The sequence below is a fragment of the Camarhynchus parvulus genome, chromosome 5 (genome assembly GCF_901933205.1).
Source record: "Camarhynchus parvulus chromosome 5, STF_HiC, whole genome shotgun sequence".
Taxonomy (NCBI): domain Eukaryota; kingdom Metazoa; phylum Chordata; class Aves; order Passeriformes; family Thraupidae; genus Camarhynchus; species Camarhynchus parvulus.
The window spans coordinates 2486079-2503774 of NC_044575.1; the positions used below are offsets into that span (position 1 = coordinate 2486079).

A 17696-nucleotide genomic window follows, 5' to 3' on the forward strand; every position below is an offset into this window, starting at 1 on the left:
GCTTATTTACCCAGTGGAAAGAGGATGTGTTCTAGATGTGATCTGGCAATAACAGCAGTAATCCATCAGAAAAGAGCAGACTATTGCAAACTAAACAACTGAACCAACAAGTGTGCCTGTTTACATCATCTGCTGAGCAGTCATTTGGTAGAATGGCCCAGGAGTTCTAATACCTGCCCTCCATAGCTGAAATGGGATTTTCTAAAACAAATGGTAATTAAATGAAATTTGGGCTGGGTTGGAAACTGTGGCTCTTGAGCTGCCATTTTATGGAAGGCAACGCTTTAGGGTGTAGTCTGCATGGTAGGAATGATGGCCTGCTGGGCAAAGCTGGGGCTAGGAAGCATCAGACTGATGATCTTGTCCCTGTCATTTATCTTCTGTGAGTCCTCAAGCAGCTGAACTGAAACCTCAGCTTCACCTCTATGAGATTTATTGTTTTTCTCTGCTTTTCTCAGGGTAGCGAGGATAACATGCAGTGAGAGGTTGCAGGGCACTAGGAATTGTTGTGTGCATTAAAGACTTAAGTGGGGCTTGGTTGAATTATTTTTGTGGTTCAGGTTTGACTTCAGGAGGATGCTTTGTGGAAGAGAATGGATGGGAAGAACGATCATCTAGTCTGGAATGAGTGTGGAAACCTATATGATAATGCTTTTATCCTAGCCAAATTCAACAACAGGTTTCTCTCTCTCTCTCTCTCTTTACCCAGTGCTATTTTATATTTGATATTGCTATGCTCTTTTCCTGTGAGCAGCCCTTTTATTAACAGAGCTCCTCACCCTCCATCTAGAGGTGGAGTGAGTCTGGCAGTACCTGTACTGATGCCTGTGTGCCAAGGGTGTTCTCCTATGTTATTCATCCCAAGCTTTCATGCTGTTTTCTCTTCTGAAATAGAAATGACACAGTGAGCAAGATGATGATCCTGAGTCATTGCTGTAGAGCAAAGCTGTTCCTTCCATGCCCTGAGCTTTCCAGCTGTCCCAAGGAATCACACTGTGCAATCAATTTAAGCACCGGTGGAGCGGGGTTAGTTATTACAGCTGTTGTATGAAAATAAATCTCAGTGCTGCATTTTATATTCCTACACTGTTGCTTGCTTCTGCTGCATCCTCTTCGGCGTAGTTTTTGATGCTGTATTTTCTCTCAGTGGCTGTGAGGTGCCTCTGGAGACTTTCTCTTGCTGAGAACTTGGTTTATTTCAAAATGTGAAAGTGGAGATGGGGGGGTACTAGCAGAAAGAGGAAATTGTTATTTTTCCAGGAGCTTTCTTTTATTTTGAAAGCAGGCTCTTCCTGACTCCCACTTCACAGAACATCTCAGTTATTTAATTTAGAGACATCATATGCTCTCTGAGAGATTTCTGTGAAATTAAAGCCTAGGCAGCAGCTTCCTGTGTGATGGTTTTCAATGTGGATGTAGAAATGACATTCTTGATAGGGAAATCTGAGAATGAAATAAGTGAAGATGAGGAACCAAGTGAGACTTGGTTTTCTATGGTAATTTTTTCAGTGTAACTTTGGGTACCCTGCAGGTGTCTGCAATGTGATATAAATGTCCTTTAATATGTAGTGTCTAATAAACCAAGATTTTAATTACAAAAGCTATTCTTTGCTGTCTTAATTTTAAAAACCCAGACAACTGTGATATTTTATGCATAAACCAGGGCTCTTAAATGTAATGAAAATATGGGAATAGAATTTTATATTAATTTCTTTCTAGTTCTTTTGCTGCTTCTTAATGCTTTTGGATGGCTCAGAGGGAAGTTTTTAAGCTGTGAGCAGTTGGGGCAGACCATAGTTCAGGGATATGTTATGTTCAGGAAGATTTATTGCTGTGTAGTAAGGAAATGTTGCCTCATAATCTTTTGTAAAACATGTGTGTGGCGTTGTTCTGTAGGTGTTTTTGTTGTTCTCTTAAGAGCAGTGCTAGGAAAGAAAGTAGTATATTTTTCTCTCATCTGTATCATTATGGCAAGGGAACAGTTTGAGATTTTTGAGAACTGACTAGGACTGCAGATTAAATAAATGGTAGCTGTGTTGAAAGCATCCCATTTTGTGGAAGATGGGAAGTGAGTCACTGAGTCCAGGTCCCCTGCCATTATGGGGATGACATCATATAACTCCTCATAAGAATTCTTTCATTCTTAATTTTTTTTCTTAATCAAGAGGACTCTTGGTTATGTTTACCCTCTCAGCCATGTCAGAAAATGCTTATTCATTCTCTTTTTCATATTTTTTCTTTTTGTAAAGAACCAACTGAAAATGTCTCAGAATCCTGACAAGCTAAATTCAAGTGAAGAAAAGTTGAGTGCTTTGGAGGAGGATGAGGAGGAGAGCTTGGACAACTCGGATCAGTCTGTCCGGAAAAGAATACGACAGAGTGCTCCAGGATCCCACAGAGGTGATACACCCAAGTGTAAGCAAAACTGCTTTATGAAATACACCAAAAAAACCTAAATTCTGTAATTGTTGTTGGGGGCAATCCTAGTGTTTTGTAGCATTCTGTGCAAGTTGGACTGTCTTGCAATTCACTGTGACTCTTGATGTTATGCCTTGAAATGGTAACACTTTTCTCCCTGTTTTCTTTTTATTTCCCTAATTGTACACACAGTGTGTACATTTTCTTAATAGTACACAATGACCACATTGCTCTGAGCCACGTGTATCCTAAATATCCTGGTGTGTTTGTGCTCTTGGAATGGATGAACACCACCCCAGTGTGTTCCAGCTAAACTGACTCTGCTGTTTGCCTTTTGAGCTGAACCTTCTGCATTGCTGCAGCCCCTGTTCCCACTGCAGGGCAGAAAAGGCTGTTATCAACAAAGGGATGTCCTGTCAGCCCCCTCACAAAATAAATGGAAACTTATATGTTTAATCCTAATGCTACTTCCACATAAGCTGGACTGCATATTTTTCCTAAGGCATATTTTTCTTTGCCATTCTGCTTTTAACGTGAAGGTCTGGATGCAATATGGGAGCCAATATTTCTGGCAAATCTGTAGATAAAACCAAGTTTTTTTTTGGCTCCAGGGATTCAATTCAAAGAAGCAGAAGTGCTCAGGCTTCTATATTTCTGTAGGGAGTAACATTTTGTTTGTTGCATTCTTTTTATTTTTTGGTTGTGTTCAGTGTGGTGTTACTCAGAGGAGATAAGTTCTGAGGGAGTTTCTGTTCCCAGGCCTTGCTGGTTGCCTGGTGGGAAATGGGGTGTTTGTATGGAGAGAGACCCTGAACATGTGGAAGGAAAAAGCGTGGCACAGTCTAGCCCTGCACTGTACCACAAAGAGGTGGTTTGATCTCAAGCCCTTCCCTCCTATAAGGGAGCAAGTATGAGAATGAAGTGATGTGATTTAGGAGCAATCTTTGGCCAATGAAAGAGTCTTAGCTCTTAGAGCCCCCAGTGCTGGAGTGAAGTCATTTGGCACTCGGACAAGCACTGTCTGCTGGTTCTTCTCAGAATATCAATCCTGTCTGCTGTCTGCTGGTTCTTCTCAGAATATCAATCCTTGCTGTGTTCCCAGAGTCACTGTGCAAGGTTCAGCTCCAAGCAGAAGGAAAGAAGGATTTAGGAGGGCTGCATGAAAAGAGCAAGCTACTGATGAAACACAAGCACATTGGAACCCTACTGTATGAACTCAGAAAAGCTCTGCATGGCAGACAAGTGATGGACACTTCCTTTTGAAGGACCTTTTCTGTGTAATTGCCTAAGTCCAATCAACATGGATTATCAAATGAGATTGTGGTAGTTTGCCTGAAACATTTCTCAGGGAGCTCAGCCTCTGGAGATCCCTGCTTGGTTTCTTTCCCTTTTGGGATTAGTATGTTGCTCCCATGCCTGTAGCTGAAGTGAAAGAGCTAGAGAATGGAATGGATCCATCAGGGCACCAACCCTGTCACCCAGTCTGAGGCTGCTGGCCCATCCTGCTCGCTCCCAAATGCCTGCCAGGGGAAGAGCTCTTAAGCATTGATGCTGCTGTTCTCTGTTGTTTGAGTAATGGCCTCTGGGGGAAAAAAAAAAGGGTTTGGAGGAGTGCCATTGGCATTGGAAGTAGTGAGAATAATTAGCTACTGGTGTGCTGCTGCTTAACAGGGATGGTGATTGTTTGTTGACTGCTTTCAGGATGAAATCACTTCCTTGAAAAATGTAAAGCTGAAATGGCAATATCTGCACAATGCTTGTGGAAGTAGTATGGTGAAAACGCTGCTGTTTGCAATTATTTCTTCCTACAATGTGGAGAAAGATTCCAAGATGCTCTTAAGCCATCCTAAAGAAGTATTGGTTTGTGTGGGGGGTTTTGTTTGGAGGTGGTTTTTAAAGGAGCTTGATAGAAGCAATTGACATATTGAGCCCAGAATATCAACTGGGATCCACTCCTTGGTTTTTTGAAATACTCCAAACATGTGCCATCCACCAGATGGGAAAGGAAGGGAAGGAAAGGAAAAAAATCTTCAGCTGCTGCTGTCATTTGACCCTGCGTACTGTCAATAAGGTGGAAAGGGTCCAAAAGACTCTTTCTGCAGGCTTTTGTTGAGAGCTGTCTGACAGTGTAATTGATGTTGCAGCCAGTCCCTCTCGGCCTGTGTCCATAGAAGAGCTCATGGAGACAGCAAAGGGAGTCACCAACATGGCACTGGCACATGAAATTGTGGTGAATGGAGACTTCCAGATAAAGCCAGCTGAACTGCCAGAACACAGGTAAGGTTGGTACCAAATACTAAATAAAATTGTGTTTGTAGAACTGCAGAGCAGCTCTGGTGCTTCAGGTAAAGGCTCTGGCTGGTGCCTTGCCTGGGAGGAAGTAGGAAAGAATATAAGAAGAAGGTGGTAACTGTGCAGTTCTGCTTCCCCAGATGTGTGTGTTTGAAAGGAGAACCTCTTGGATTAATTGGAGATGTGTGGTGCAAACCCCAGAGTGCTGTGGTTTCTGTTGTGTCCCCTTGTCCCAGGACTCAGAGGCTGCAGCCTTCCCAGCACCCTAGGCTGGCTGCAGATGTAGGTAGTGCTTTGAGCAATTTTTAAGCTTTCATTGCCTGTTGGGAGTAAGAGGAAACTGGTTATTTTAGCTTTTCCTGTCTGTTTCTTCAGGCATATTTTGGGAAGAGATTCCTGTGTTTTATTAGGTTGCTCGTTTCAAGTTGGAAGCCTTTCCTTCTCTGTGTGAGTCTGCAGTAATTGTGTGCCCTGCTGAGAGAGGAGAGGGAGAGCAGAGGAAGCTTCATCTTCTGTTTTTCTCTCTCTCACACACAGTGAGGTGTGGCTGACAGCCTCCTGGCTTGATTTGGGACAGGGGGTGCATATTTCATGGAGGGAACTTGGTCTCCACTGGGGCCAGTGTTGAAGTTACACCCAGTGTGAACAGGAACTGTCACTATTTTGAATTAGGAATTGGTACTGAAGCAGTGGAATTAATTTATTTTTTGTATACAGACTGATCTGGGCCTTTATCTCAGAGTAGGTGCAGTACTTATGTAGTGAAACCCAAGATTTGGTGTCTGGGAAGTTACTTAATTTCTGTTAGGTTTACTACTGGATTTTGTGTAGTGGAATTGATTTTACTTAGTGGGGCCTTTAAAAGGAACATGAATACTGGTCTTTTGAAGACAAAATGTAATTTTTGCTATTTTTGTTTTGGTCCAGTTTTCTAGATGTAGCATGTGATAAATACTTTGAAGGGTTTTACTTTGTAGCCACCTTTGCTGGTGTGTAACCTCGTATTAGGACATAAACTATTCCAAATCCTGTGTCCAGTTTTTCTTGCTTTTCTGAGTAACTTTAAATGATGGATCTCTGTTAATCATCATATCATTATTACTACATTGTATTCATATTATTACATGCTGTGCTTCAGGAGCTGCAGGTTATCTTTGTAAGGTGGTGCAGAGACCACTAATCATTCTTTTTAACATGTTTATTCACAGCTTAGAGAAGAAAGTCAGAGATATTGTGCATAAAGCTTTCTGGGACTGTCTGGATGCTCAGCTGAAGGAAGATCCCCCAACATATGATCATGCAATTAAGTTATTGGGAGAAATTAAAGAGGTAAGATGATGTGATATGAAGGGAAATGATTGAATTTGAGTAGCTGCACTTGAATGAGCAAAAGTGGTTGGAGTTTGGCTTTCATAAAAAATCCTCTTGTTCTTTTGCACTACTGTATCACTGTGAACATATACAAGCTGTATAATCCTAGAGGAGAAATTTGAATATAAAACCGAATGCAAAACCATGTGAGGTGATTAACAGGTAAACAATACCAGTTCCATAATTGCAAGCTTCCTTCATGTTGTGGCACTGGTATTAGTTATGGAATCAGTGAGATCCTCCAGCTCTGGGCTGATAAAACCAAACACAACAGTCTGAAGTGTGATCTGTGCCACAGAAGGTTTGCCACTTAGTAACTTCAGTATCACCCAGTGTGAGGTGAAACACTTGGAGTTGGTGAGTGGTTGGTTTAAAAATTAAAAAAAAAAAAATCAATTATTTATTGTTTAGATAAGAATCCCTGGTAGTGTTCAAGGCCAGGCTGGATGGGGCATTAAGGGGTTTTTAACTAGGTGATATTTAAGGTCTCTCCTGGCCCAAACCATTTTCTGATTCTATAATTCTGTGAGAGGTGGTTCAGTAACTCTTTGGATCCTTGTGGTCTTTGATGTAGAACTAATGCACTGTTAACTTTCCATTTCAGAGTCTTCTGTCGTTCTTGTTGCCTGGTCATACTAGACTGAGAAGCCAGATTACAGAAGTTCTTGACCTGGATTTGATAAAACAGGAGGCAGAGAATGGGGCCCTTGACATTTCTAAGTTGGTCAAATTTGTTATTGGGATGATGGGGACTCTCTGTGCTCCAGCTCGAGATGAAGACATTAAGAAACTGAAAGATATTAATGACATAGTTCCTCTTTTCAGGTACTGAAATGTATTTATTAGTCATGTTCAGAGTCCCTTCAATAATTTTAGAAGTGGAGGGGGCAACTTGAAACTCCTAGAAAGAAGAGTATTAGGGAAAAGGATATAGCTGTGGGTGTGAAGGGGAAGGATGCTCCAGGAGTCATTAACAAGGGCCATGTCTGATCTGGTGAGTTGGAGTATTTGTCTGGCTCCTGCATGTCACTGAAGGACATTTGCTTAAATGTCAAATGGAAATAAGCTCTAAGGTAGCAGATGAATAATCAGTTTGTATCAGAATTGAATGTCTACAGCAGAAGGTGAAAAAAGCACACAGGGGCTTAGGGGAAAAGCATTACTGGTTTCCAACCAGTTTGTCCTTTCCTCCCAGTTGGAGCTCTCTTTACCCCAGTCCCTGTGGAATTCCCTGTCAGCTCTAAAGGGAGTGTGTGTTCCACATCTGGGAGCATGCAGGCTTCTGCTTTGCCACCATGTTCTCATGGAACAGCTCAAGGTCTCAGTAGTTGGGAGAAGCTTCATTAACCTTGCTGTTTTCTGATTTGAAAAGCTTCCAGGAGTTCAGGATTGACTTGGCAGAAATATTGCCAGCAGGAATTAGGTTGCTTTGAAATGAAAGTGTTTTTCTTTGGTGTTTGTTTGTTTGTTTTTTTCCTTTTTGCCCCTTGGGTCTGATTATTCACTTCCCACTGAGGCTGGCTTTCCAGGCTGCCAATAGCCATGGCATGCAAGGAAAACCAGATATCTTTTCATATACAATACTGCACATCCTGAGAGATACAATCTGTGGAGCTAGTGAAGTTAATTCCATGAAAGCTTTTTTACAGGAGAGCAAGATTTGTTTCCCACTTGGAAGAGGCACATGCATGCATGTACATGCTTGCTCCAGCTTTCTCTGTCTCATGCTCTGAAGTTGTTAAGCTGTTACTGTTTCCCATGCATGTTTTTGCTCTTTCTTTAGACAACCTGTAATAAATCTTGTAAACAGCACCTCTGAAACATCTGCAGCCTCGAATAACTTTTTCTGTTTGTTTGTTTAGAGCAATTTTCTCTGTATTAGACCTAATGAAAATGGATATGGCAAACTTCGCTGTCAGTAGTATTAGGCCAAAATTAATGCAGCAGTCTGCTGAATATGAAAGAAAGAAGTTTCAGGAGTTTCTTGAGAAACAGCCAAGTATGACTTTGTTCCTTTCTTTCTTCCCCCCCGACCTCCCAGTAAACTGCGTGTCTTTGCTTGTAGATCATGAAAAGAACTCAGATATTTTTATAAGTTCTAGAATTCATATGGTAAATGACATTTTGGGGCTTGTGCGCCAAAACTGTGGTTAGAAAAAGCCTGCCAGAACAATAGTTGTGCCCTTGGTACATTCAGTTTTATTTCAGTACAGTGTAGGGCATGATTACCCAGCATCATCTCACCTCTGATTTCCTGTAGCTGTGTGGTTTTGTTTAGATGTTCTGCTTGATGCAATAAATGAAATGCATGTCATACCTGATATCATGGGCATTAGTCATAGTAACTAATGGGATTGTTTGGAAATTATTGGTGGAAGAACCTAACTGTGAAAAGGAATTTTCTCAACAAGACTTTTTTTCCCCTGCTCTTCCAGATTCTTTAGACCTTGTCACAAAGTGGTTGCAAGAAGCAGCAGATGATCTTGCAAAGCTGGGACATGAAATGTTGCCTCCCCACTGCAATGATGGTGCCACTGGTGGAGCTTCTGCCTTGTGCTTCACTGCTGTACAAAATCAGGCCTATCTGAAGCTTCTGAAGTGGGATCACGTGAACAGGCCTTTTCCAGAAGTAGGTATTTAACAGAAAAGTTGGTTTTGTGCTTGTTCCACTCCTCTAGTTCCAGCACACAGCAGAAGCTGTTTGGATTTTTGGCCTGGCAACGCATACAGTGCTAAACCATAGATCTCTGACTGGGAGATGGGGCAGCTCTAACTTGTGTCTCAGTGCTGAAAGCTGCTTAGCTGGGGGAGAGGAGCCAGTGCTTCTCACTGTGCTCCTGTTGCTGGCCTGCTGTTCCCTTTGCTGACCCTTCCCAGCCCTGCAGACTGACTCCCTGCTCTGCTGGCTCCCTCCCTGCAGACGCTGCTGATGGACCAGACACGCTTCCTGGAGATGCAGCTGGAGCTGGAGCAGCTGCTGGTGGTGGGGACAGTGCTGCTGGTCACGTTCAGTGCAGCAGGCCCAGCGCTCATCGACGTGCCTGGCTTCGCCGACAGGATCAAAACCATCGTCAAGGTGCTGCTGACAGGAATGCATCTCCCGTGAGTACAGCACAGCAACCCTGCTCTCAGGGCAGCTGGAGCTCTCCTGGCACCCTGGGAAATGATCAGCTTCAGCCACTTTCTGGCTGTGGACTGCAGGAAATGCAGGCTTTCTATGAGTCCAGTTTTCCTTCAGCTAACTCACACAGAGCTGTCTTTCCTTAATCTGCTCTTTCATGGTTTGTACAAGCTGCTCTTCTTAGAGTGTGTTTTCCATGGAGGATAGGAGAGTGCCAGCAGCTGCCCCTGCTCAGAGTTTGGGCCACGCTCCCCAAAAACCTGGGAGATAAAAATCTATGGAACTAGTGAAGTTCATTCTATGGGAGCTTTTTTACAGGAGAGGAAGATTTGTTTCCCACTTGAGTGTGGCACAGTGAGCTCCCTGCAGATTCAGTGATTACACCTCTAGGTTTTGCTTTAGTCAGAGCTGTCCTCAGGCAGAAAGTCAGTTCTTATGTGTATGGATTGTTCAGGCTTGAAGTCTTGAATGTGTTCCTACTTCCTTGCTTTAGATCTCAGCTTTATTTTTCATGTATATATAACTGGATTAATCTTTATAATTGGCTTTATCTGCATTAGGCTTTTCTCACTACATTTGATAAGTCAGGCAAATCTAATTGAATGATTTATTTTTAAAAAGTGGGCAAACAGTGGGTAACTAATACAGTTGTGCTGTACCTCATGTTTTCTAGCTCCTTTAACCTGAAGGAATCCCTGGCCACCGTGGGTGAGAAGGTGTGTGCTGAGGTGAACAGCTGCCTTTCCCAGCATGGCTTTACCCCTTTCTCAGCTGAGAGAGAGGCTGTGCTGAAGGGGCAGATCCAGGCAGTGGCCAGCCCAGATAACTCCATCTCCAAGCTCATAGGTAGGTCTGGAGAGTGCTCTGCTCTGCCTGTCTGTGGAGCTGGGGCTGGGGCATGTGCAGGGCTCCTCTTTCCCTGTTGTTTCCACATTGTTTCCATGTTGTCTTTCCAACTTGCTGACCACGTTCAGGCTTGTTGCATTTCACATGAGGTGACGCTGTTTCTAATTCACCATCTCTTCTGCAAACAAACCAAACCCCTTTTTTTCCAGATTCTCGAATTCAAAAGTTTCTGGAGAATTATCTTGCATCCAGTCACCAGAAATCATTGCCTGCCATTCCTGGAGGATTAGGCCCCATTCAGAGGGAGCTGGAGGAGATTGCTGCCAAGTACATTCGTCTTGTCAACTACAACAGAATGGTCTTCAGCCCTTACTATGATGCAGTCCTTGGCAAAATACTGACTAAGGAAGAATCCCAAATTGTAGGGAAGTCAGAAGAATCATAAAACCAATCTGTGTGCTATCACTACAGTATTGTCAGCTATTAAATAAAACTTGTACCAATATTTGTCTAGGAAAACAGCTTTCCGTGTAAATACTGGTTCCTTTTAACCCACGAGTGCTGACTGGTGAGGGAAACAGAGGAGATGCCAAAAGGGTTCTGAGGTAAAATATGAGAGATGAATTTCTAATATAATTATGCAACCTGGGGAAGGGGATATCATAGGAGTTTTCTGGCTGCAATGTTTAGATTTTTGAGCTGGTGATAGGTAGGGCAAGTTTAAGAACCAAACTTTGTATTTAAGTGGCTCATTTCAGGGCATTTAACTCTTAATTTACAGTGAACTTAGTTTAATTTATCCAGAGCTGATTAGCAATGGTTCTTCCCAGAAGGGGTGAATTTTTTTTTAATCTTAAAGAATTAATTAAGTTAAAATTCTAAAGATGAACTTTACCAGACAAAACACCAAGCCAAGCAGCACTTTACTATAACTTTATGGTGAGTATGGCTTACTAGTTTTTTCTGTATTTTACTGCATTTTTAATAGCATTTTTTTGCTGTTTACCTGCAGATGTTACAAAACATAATATATTTTTGTAGCAAATTTTCTGGTTATTGGGTAACTGTCCTCTGCTATGTACAGTACTCCCAGAGGTGGCAATCTTATAGATTGCAGCTGTATTTATATCTTGTAAAGATTTCAGAAAGGGCAGAGCTAAAAGTTTTGATAAAAGTGGCATTTCTTACCTTTTTTTTTTCCTAGCAATTTACTCCTTTTTAGGTGAAATACTAATTTTAAAGTAAATTCTCATTTGCAGAAGGTGGATTTAAAGTGTGTGAAACTTCAAGTTGAAAATTTTGGGCTTTTTTAAAAACTACAACAGGGGATGGTTGCATATTCAATCATGTCTTCAAAAATATCTTGTGCAGAGCACTGTGGGCAGTATAAGTGGTTTTAATGTACTGTGAGAGGTGAATGGTTTGATGTTAGTTTGAATATACAGGGAATCTTTTAGTAGATTTTTTTCACTTTCTAGATGTGTTCTTGAAACTTAGAATATTTGTAGGTCTCGAATTTAGTAAGCTACATGTTGTATAGAGGAGAAGAGCCCAGTGATCTTACATTGCAATCTCAGGCTCAGCTGGGAGGTAAGTGAAATTTTCCTCTGGTTGAGCACAACTGTGTATTACAGTAATCAATATTTGATGGTTTTGTGAAAGCAAAGTTTGTAGTTACTCACAGTAAGTGGCCCAAGTATGAGGTTGTCCAAACCAGAACGTGCTGACTTTAAAAAAAAACAACAAGGTAGGTGAAATAAATGATTGAAGGGCCCTTGTATTGCCAACAGGCAGGTTAATTTAGGAATCAGCCAAGCAGAACTTGCAGAAGCACTTGATTGTGATCCACTGTTGATGCTTCCCTTTCCAGTTTCCTTTGAATGCCAGTGTGGATGAAGCTGCGCCAACTTTGTGTTTGGAGGGGGATGGAAGAAATAAGACCTTTTTTTCTATAGTAGCCTATGCAACTCTAAACCAAATCTTTTCTCATTGATTACAAAGCCCCTTCCCCAAGGGAAAAACCCAGCAAAACCCTGTGAGAGAGATTACATCAGCTCAGACAAGTGATTTTTCTCTTGGCCAAATGAATGTCTGTCTTTGAATCCTTCTTTGAGAACTCAAAAATGAGGTTGGTTAGCCAGAAAAAAAAAAAGGGTTCTGAGTAGGATCTATTTCACTCTTTGGATCAGCAAAAGATTCTACAGAGGCCTTCAAGGCTGCTGCCTCAGCTTGCTGGGCTTTGCTATTAGAGCAGGCTCTGCTCACATCACAGCCTGAAGCTCTGCAGCTGCACCAGCTCCCTCAGCCTGTGCTCAGGGAGCTACCAGAGCCACCACTGCTGGACATGATAGCACCAGGATAGATAAGCAAGGCACAGCTGTTTCCATTTTCCTGAATGAGAGCTGCACAGGTTAGGAATTGCTGCTGTTGTTTTATCATTCAGTCCTGCCTAGGAGCTGCCTTTAGAGGCACAGGGTTAGGTGAGGTACAGGACGAGCTCGAGGGTGTGGGGAGGAGCATCATGGCACAAAGAAAAGCCCTTGAAAGGTGTGTGACTGATGGCAGGGTGCAGGGCACTGCTCTGGCAGTGGATAAAACCCTCACTGAGGAGATGGCTGCTCGCAGGGCCCACACAGGGAATCCCAGCTCTCCTCACAGGATGGGTTTGATCCGAAGCCTTTGTGTAGCAGAAAGATTCTAGCATGAGGGAACAGTGCAGTACTCACCTGGCTCCACTCTCACCTCCAGGGCCCACACAAAGGAACAAATGCCCCTGGCACAGGTGTTGGGGACCTTTCAACAGGAAAGACCTAAAGGAACTGCAGTAACTTCCCACAGGTGCAAGGTAATGATTCTCCCAGGTTGTTCTGTTTAAGGAGAGTGTTTGACAAACATCTCTACATCCTCTCGAAAAACAGGGAGCTGCAATTGAGTGGCAAAGCAAGGAGGACACTCCAGAATGGCCAAAGCCAGCCCCATCTCCAGGGGCAGGTGCTGCTTCCCCCTTGCCCTGGCAGAGGAGCCCTGGGGCAGCTGTGCTGGGCTGGGAATGGCTCTGACTGCCCTCTAGTCTAAGGGGTTCTTAGGATCTTATCAGAGTCAATCTTATCACAGCCAATTCTAAGTGAAAAGCTGAAGTAGGCATAGAAACTGCTTGGAAAGCTCACATAGTGTTTCTTTAGCTTGTTTGAAGATAATAAGTGCAACGATGTAGCTGATAATTAACGTTTAGCTTTGTGCATTACGTGGAAGAGCAGTGCAGGTATCCAGGACCAGGCTGTGTGAGCCAGTGCTCCTGGCCTACCCACACTGAGCTGAGTTAGTCTTACAATGCTGTCTTCTTCAAACAGTCCTGGAATTACAAGCCAAAGTGTGCTGTATCCTGTAGAAAATGGAAACCAAGCTCCATTCTAATATGTATGCTCTGATCAATTTCCTGTGACGGTATAATTAGCATTGCTTTTGAAGTGGCTGAGTAATATTTAAGAAGTACCTTGTTGTGTTTGAATAAAACCAGAATGAGGCATGATGTTATGGATATCCTTTTATTTTAAAGGAATGGTCTTTTGTTGTCATTTTAAATTTTCAACTACAAAACAGATTCCTTACGTTCTGCCATAAATAAAAACGAACAATAAGGCAGGACACTACATGAACAAACTGAGAACAACTGTTTTCCAGAAAATGTGAATTAAAAATGCTTCACAAGTATAAGCCATCCAGTTTTTAAAATAAAACTGTTGAAAACCCACAAGAGTTCAAGTGGTAGATGTGTACACCCTTGAAGAACAAAATACAGTTTTGACATTTTGCACTTTTGGTTTTGAAAACCGAGTTTTGTTCAGAGCACATTCTAAGGTTGTTCGGGCTGTTTTCAGATCAAGAACCATATGGGAGAAGAGGCACCACAGTAACAAAACCATGTTCAAGGATTTTTTTGTTTGCAGCTGTCCCTTTTAAATGCTTGACTTTTAAGAGACTGATTCAATGCAAGTCTTTGTCTGTCACAGCAGAACTCCAAACTCGTTTCACCGGATTCTCTTTTGCTGTCGTGCTCTGTAAATGTCATGTACGGGGGGAACTACAGATCCTTTCTCCTCATCATCATCAGAATCCTCATGTGATCTCTTCACAGTCTTGTTGAGAATGGTGTTGTTTTCCACAGGTCCATTGCCTTCCACAGCTATCTCAGGCAGGCCGCCCGTGATTATCCGTACGGCTTCGTCAACAGCTTCAGAGAGAAACACAGAGGCACTCAGGGGGGAGCTCAGAGCCTGCCCAGCACCCAGCACCCCAGCAGGGACACCCACAGACACCCTGGGGACACTTCTGCAGCATGAGGCACTTTTCCTGCCCTGTTTTACAAATATTAACCCTTGGCTGTCTGAAACTCTGAGCTGTGGTGAGCACCAGTTACAAAGGAAATGCTGCTGCTCCAGCTCGAGCCCTCCCTTTCCACAGCAATTGAGGTCATTTGAGAGCTGCAGTAAAACAGGAAAGCCTTTTGGGAATCAGGGTAACTAGTTAATGATTCACAAGAGAGGCTGCAGAACAAGTCAGTTTCTGCTTCTCAACAGAGGAAGCCTCAAAAATACCCTGTATAATTTAAATAGATATTTTAGTTTCACTCAAAGAAATTAAATACTACATTTCTTTCTTGAAGATATTATCATCTGCTGTAGTATCTGTGCTGTTTCTCTGTTCCAGAACCCTCCTTCCCTTTGCAAGAGCTCAGAAAGCTGCCTGCAGCTTGTGCCCAGGCACTGCAACAACATGCACTCAGAGTTATCCCTCACTATGCTGCAAATTTGTAATTTCATGTTGCAGCTGCAATGCTGCTGGAAATGCTGCCTTTAAAGGGTATTCTCAAAATCTTAATTTCTTTTTTTCAGCTGATACCACCAACATATTAAAGAGCAGCTGGTGATTTGCAGTTTTTTGACTTTTTGTTGCCTCCCTCCAGGTAAAAGTGCAAACATCTCTATGCAGATTCCAGTGCAATCTCCTCTGCTCTTAAACACTAATTACAATCTGTAAATGAGGTCTGGGTTTTAGACAGAAATATCCATATGTAAACCCAAGTCTCATGCAGCACTAGCACAGCCTCCAGAGAGGACAAGTAACTTACTGTCTGGCAGTTTGCATCTTCTGAATATCTCCATGAGCTCATCCACTTGAACAAAGGGACCCTGATTTGTTACCAAAGGAAAAAAAAAAAAGTTTAGAAGGTTTTTTTCCATAGAGTGATACACACTGTGGTTCTGTCATGACAGAATGTCTTCCACAGCTTTCTGAAATGTTCAGAGTTCTTTAAAACAAACCTGAAAACAAATAGGAGGTGGCAGGAGCTTCATGAGAACTACAGCTGCTGGTGGAACAGGAAATACCCCGCCCGGGACAGGATGTAAACCTGGAGCTGTGGGGAGAAAAGCTGGGTGAAGCCAGTGCAGGACAGCTGGGCAGAGCTGCTTTTGCACTGCATTGTTATTTGATACAAATAATTAGTACCCTGTCCCTTTTGCCTCTACTAATTCCACACTGTTCACTCAGCCATCTGCTCTGTGATGTGTGTAACAGCTTATTACCATTTACCAGACCCCAAACTCCTTGTACTTATTTCCATGTGACCTTGGCATTAATTAAAACACATGTGCCTTTAGCAAGCCAGTGAAATGACAGCCTGAGAGTTAAGTACAGGTTTAGATGGCTGAGGAGTAGCAAAGCCTCTGATTAGGCTGGCTGAACAGCCAGGTTCCCAACTCACCACAGGTGAAACACAACCACTCCCCAAAGCCTGACTTACGTGCTAAGTGTCTTGGCTGAAATGGAATCATCTGCTGGGTGTCTGGTTTGGGATATTCAGGTTTCCTGTCTACTTCATCCTTGAGGACAGGCACGATGGAAGGTGCAACCACAGGGTCTGGAATTATTGCTGCTAGCTTGGCACGGGAGACATCCTGTGAAAGCCAATTAGAGAGTGTGAACTTGGCAGGATCACATTGCTAGCTCCAATTACAGAGCAAAACCTCGCCCTGCACCAGTTGCTTTTTTCACTTTGTCTTCATTATCATCTCAGATGGCCTCTCACAAGACCATCTGGGCAAAACTTGCATGGTTTCATTAAAGATTTTAATCCTACTGCGACCCAATGGATTGGAATGGAAACACTTGTTTCTGTTCCTGAACGTGTGGTTGTCATTTTGGAGTGGCTCCTTTTTTAGGTTAAGAGGATTTAGGTGAACAGGTGCAGACCACTAGGCCTTCACAACTATCATTTCTCCCTCATTTCATTCCTAGATTGCTTTAGCTGGAAAAGAAGTAAAGCATAAGGCAGTCAGCAGGCATGCAAAGCATCAGGTCAAACAGGATTTTGTTTTGGCATGTTCCAAGCAGCAGGACTGCACCATCTTAGGTACACACTGCCCTGCATGCATTTAGCAAAATGTACTTGCTTGTAAGCTCCCATCTAACCTCAAAATAACTTTGCCCCCATTGCATTCAAAAAAAAGTATTCAGTGGCTCAATGTGAATCTGATTTCCACCTATCAGATTATTTTAGAGCTCTGTGATGGTCAACAATGCAGCTGCTTTGTTAACTTTGATGGCATCTGTATTTTTCATACATTATTTTTCTGTGTAAGAAGTAAGTGGAAGCTGAGGCACTGCTTTAGAACCATGGATTGAGAGTTCTCTTCCTGTCCATGCAAATGGCAATCAGCTGTTTCTGCTTCTCTGGCAGCCTTGAAAAATTGTAAACCAACATCCTGTTCTGTTCTAATGATTCCCCAAAGTGTTAAATGACAGAAATAGTAAAAATACATGTGGTTAGAAACAAAACAGGAGACCATCAGATACAGGGGTCTGGCTGAGACTTTGAACTCCACATGGCAGCAAAAACTGAAAAAAGAGGCACCACTGCTCCCTGCCAAGAGCTTTCCTCAGCCATTCCCAACAAACACTGGCACTGCAGCATGGGGGCTTTGATGCAGTTCCCTGTAAAGTCAGGGGAGCTCTGCCACCTCAGAGCAGGACAGCCAGCCATATTTCATTCAGGTGACCTGATCCTACAAATCTCCCACACAGCTCTGGTTTTTGAAGGAGCTAAGATGTGGAGGCCTGTAGCTGCAAGGTGATGGCATTAACACACTGTCCTCTCCATGGGAAGATGGGAGGTAACCAGGAATACCCAAAACTGCAGCTGGTACTGATGGTCCTGGCTCCTTTCTGCACTTGGCCTCTGGCACTTTGCTGCCCAGGAGAAGGAGGAGGAGGAGGAGGAGGAGGAGGAGGAAGAACAGGCCTATTTTACCTGCTTTTCTAGCAAGGGGAAGGACTATAAGGCAAGTCCTAAACAAGGAATTGCCCAAGATTCTTAGGACTGAGAAGAACAACAGTGAACTGAAGTGTTCTTACCCACTTACCTTATAACCAAGGGCCTTCAGCTCACTGGCAGAGCAAGGGTACAGATCCATGAACTTGTACCTGTCCACCAGCAGAGCTGTTTCTTTGCCCTCATATTCTTCCTTGAAGGCTGTAAACCTCCTTTTTTCCACCTTCAGGATGCTGGCCAGATCCCCAATGTTACTTTCAAAGGCTAAAAACCGAGCCCAGATCTCCCTGGAACAGAACAGGACACTGAGAGTTACTG

General features: G+C 43.0%; 2 protein-coding genes across 4 annotated transcripts in view; one reads left to right on the forward strand and one right to left on the reverse strand.

Moving 5' to 3' along the window:
- Positions 1-909: 909 nt before the first annotated feature.
- TCP11L1 (t-complex 11 like 1) lies at positions 910-13577 on the forward strand. 3 transcript variants are annotated; one of them, XM_030948652.1, is made up of 10 exons: positions 910-1026; positions 2250-2415; positions 4563-4695; positions 5919-6039; positions 6686-6906; positions 7944-8080; positions 8517-8710; positions 9002-9183; positions 9876-10048; positions 10258-13577. In XM_030948652.1, the coding sequence occupies exons 2-10, from the start codon at positions 2262-2264 to the stop codon at positions 10491-10493; spliced, it is 1551 nt and encodes a 516-aa protein (XP_030804512.1). In that variant the 5' UTR covers positions 910-1026; positions 2250-2261; the 3' UTR covers positions 10494-13577. The 3 variants fall into 3 exon arrangements, with proteins under 3 accessions (XP_030804512.1, XP_030804513.1, XP_030804514.1); XM_030948653.1 differs by having other exon boundaries at positions 2250-2400; XM_030948654.1 differs by lacking the exon at positions 910-1026 and having other exon boundaries at positions 2309-2415; positions 4567-4695.
- Positions 13578-17696, reverse strand: part of CSTF3 (cleavage stimulation factor subunit 3) — a 44408-nt gene continuing 40289 nt past the window's right edge. The window contains exons 17-21 of the mRNA XM_030948651.1: positions 17470-17665; positions 15852-16005; positions 15370-15464; positions 15177-15237; positions 13578-14279 (exon numbers count right to left, since the gene is read on the reverse strand). Coding sequence (XP_030804511.1) covers positions 14077-14279; positions 15177-15237; positions 15370-15464; positions 15852-16005; positions 17470-17665 — 709 coding nt within the window. The 3' untranslated portion in view covers positions 13578-14076. The remainder of the gene's footprint in view (positions 14280-15176; positions 15238-15369; positions 15465-15851; positions 16006-17469; positions 17666-17696) is intronic.

Excerpts from the sequence above, each read along its gene's own strand:
- TCP11L1 (XM_030948652.1), top strand. The coding sequence starts at position 2,262 with ATGTCTCAGAATCCTGACAAGCTAAATTCAAGTGAAGAAAAGTTGAGT. Across the intron at positions 6,040-6,685 it reads TATTGGGAGAAATTAAAGAG|AGTCTTCTGTCGTTCTTGTT; the intron begins GTAAGATGATGT and ends TTTCCATTTCAG. Across the intron at positions 9,184-9,875 it reads CTGACAGGAATGCATCTCCC|CTCCTTTAACCTGAAGGAAT; the intron begins GTGAGTACAGCA and ends CATGTTTTCTAG.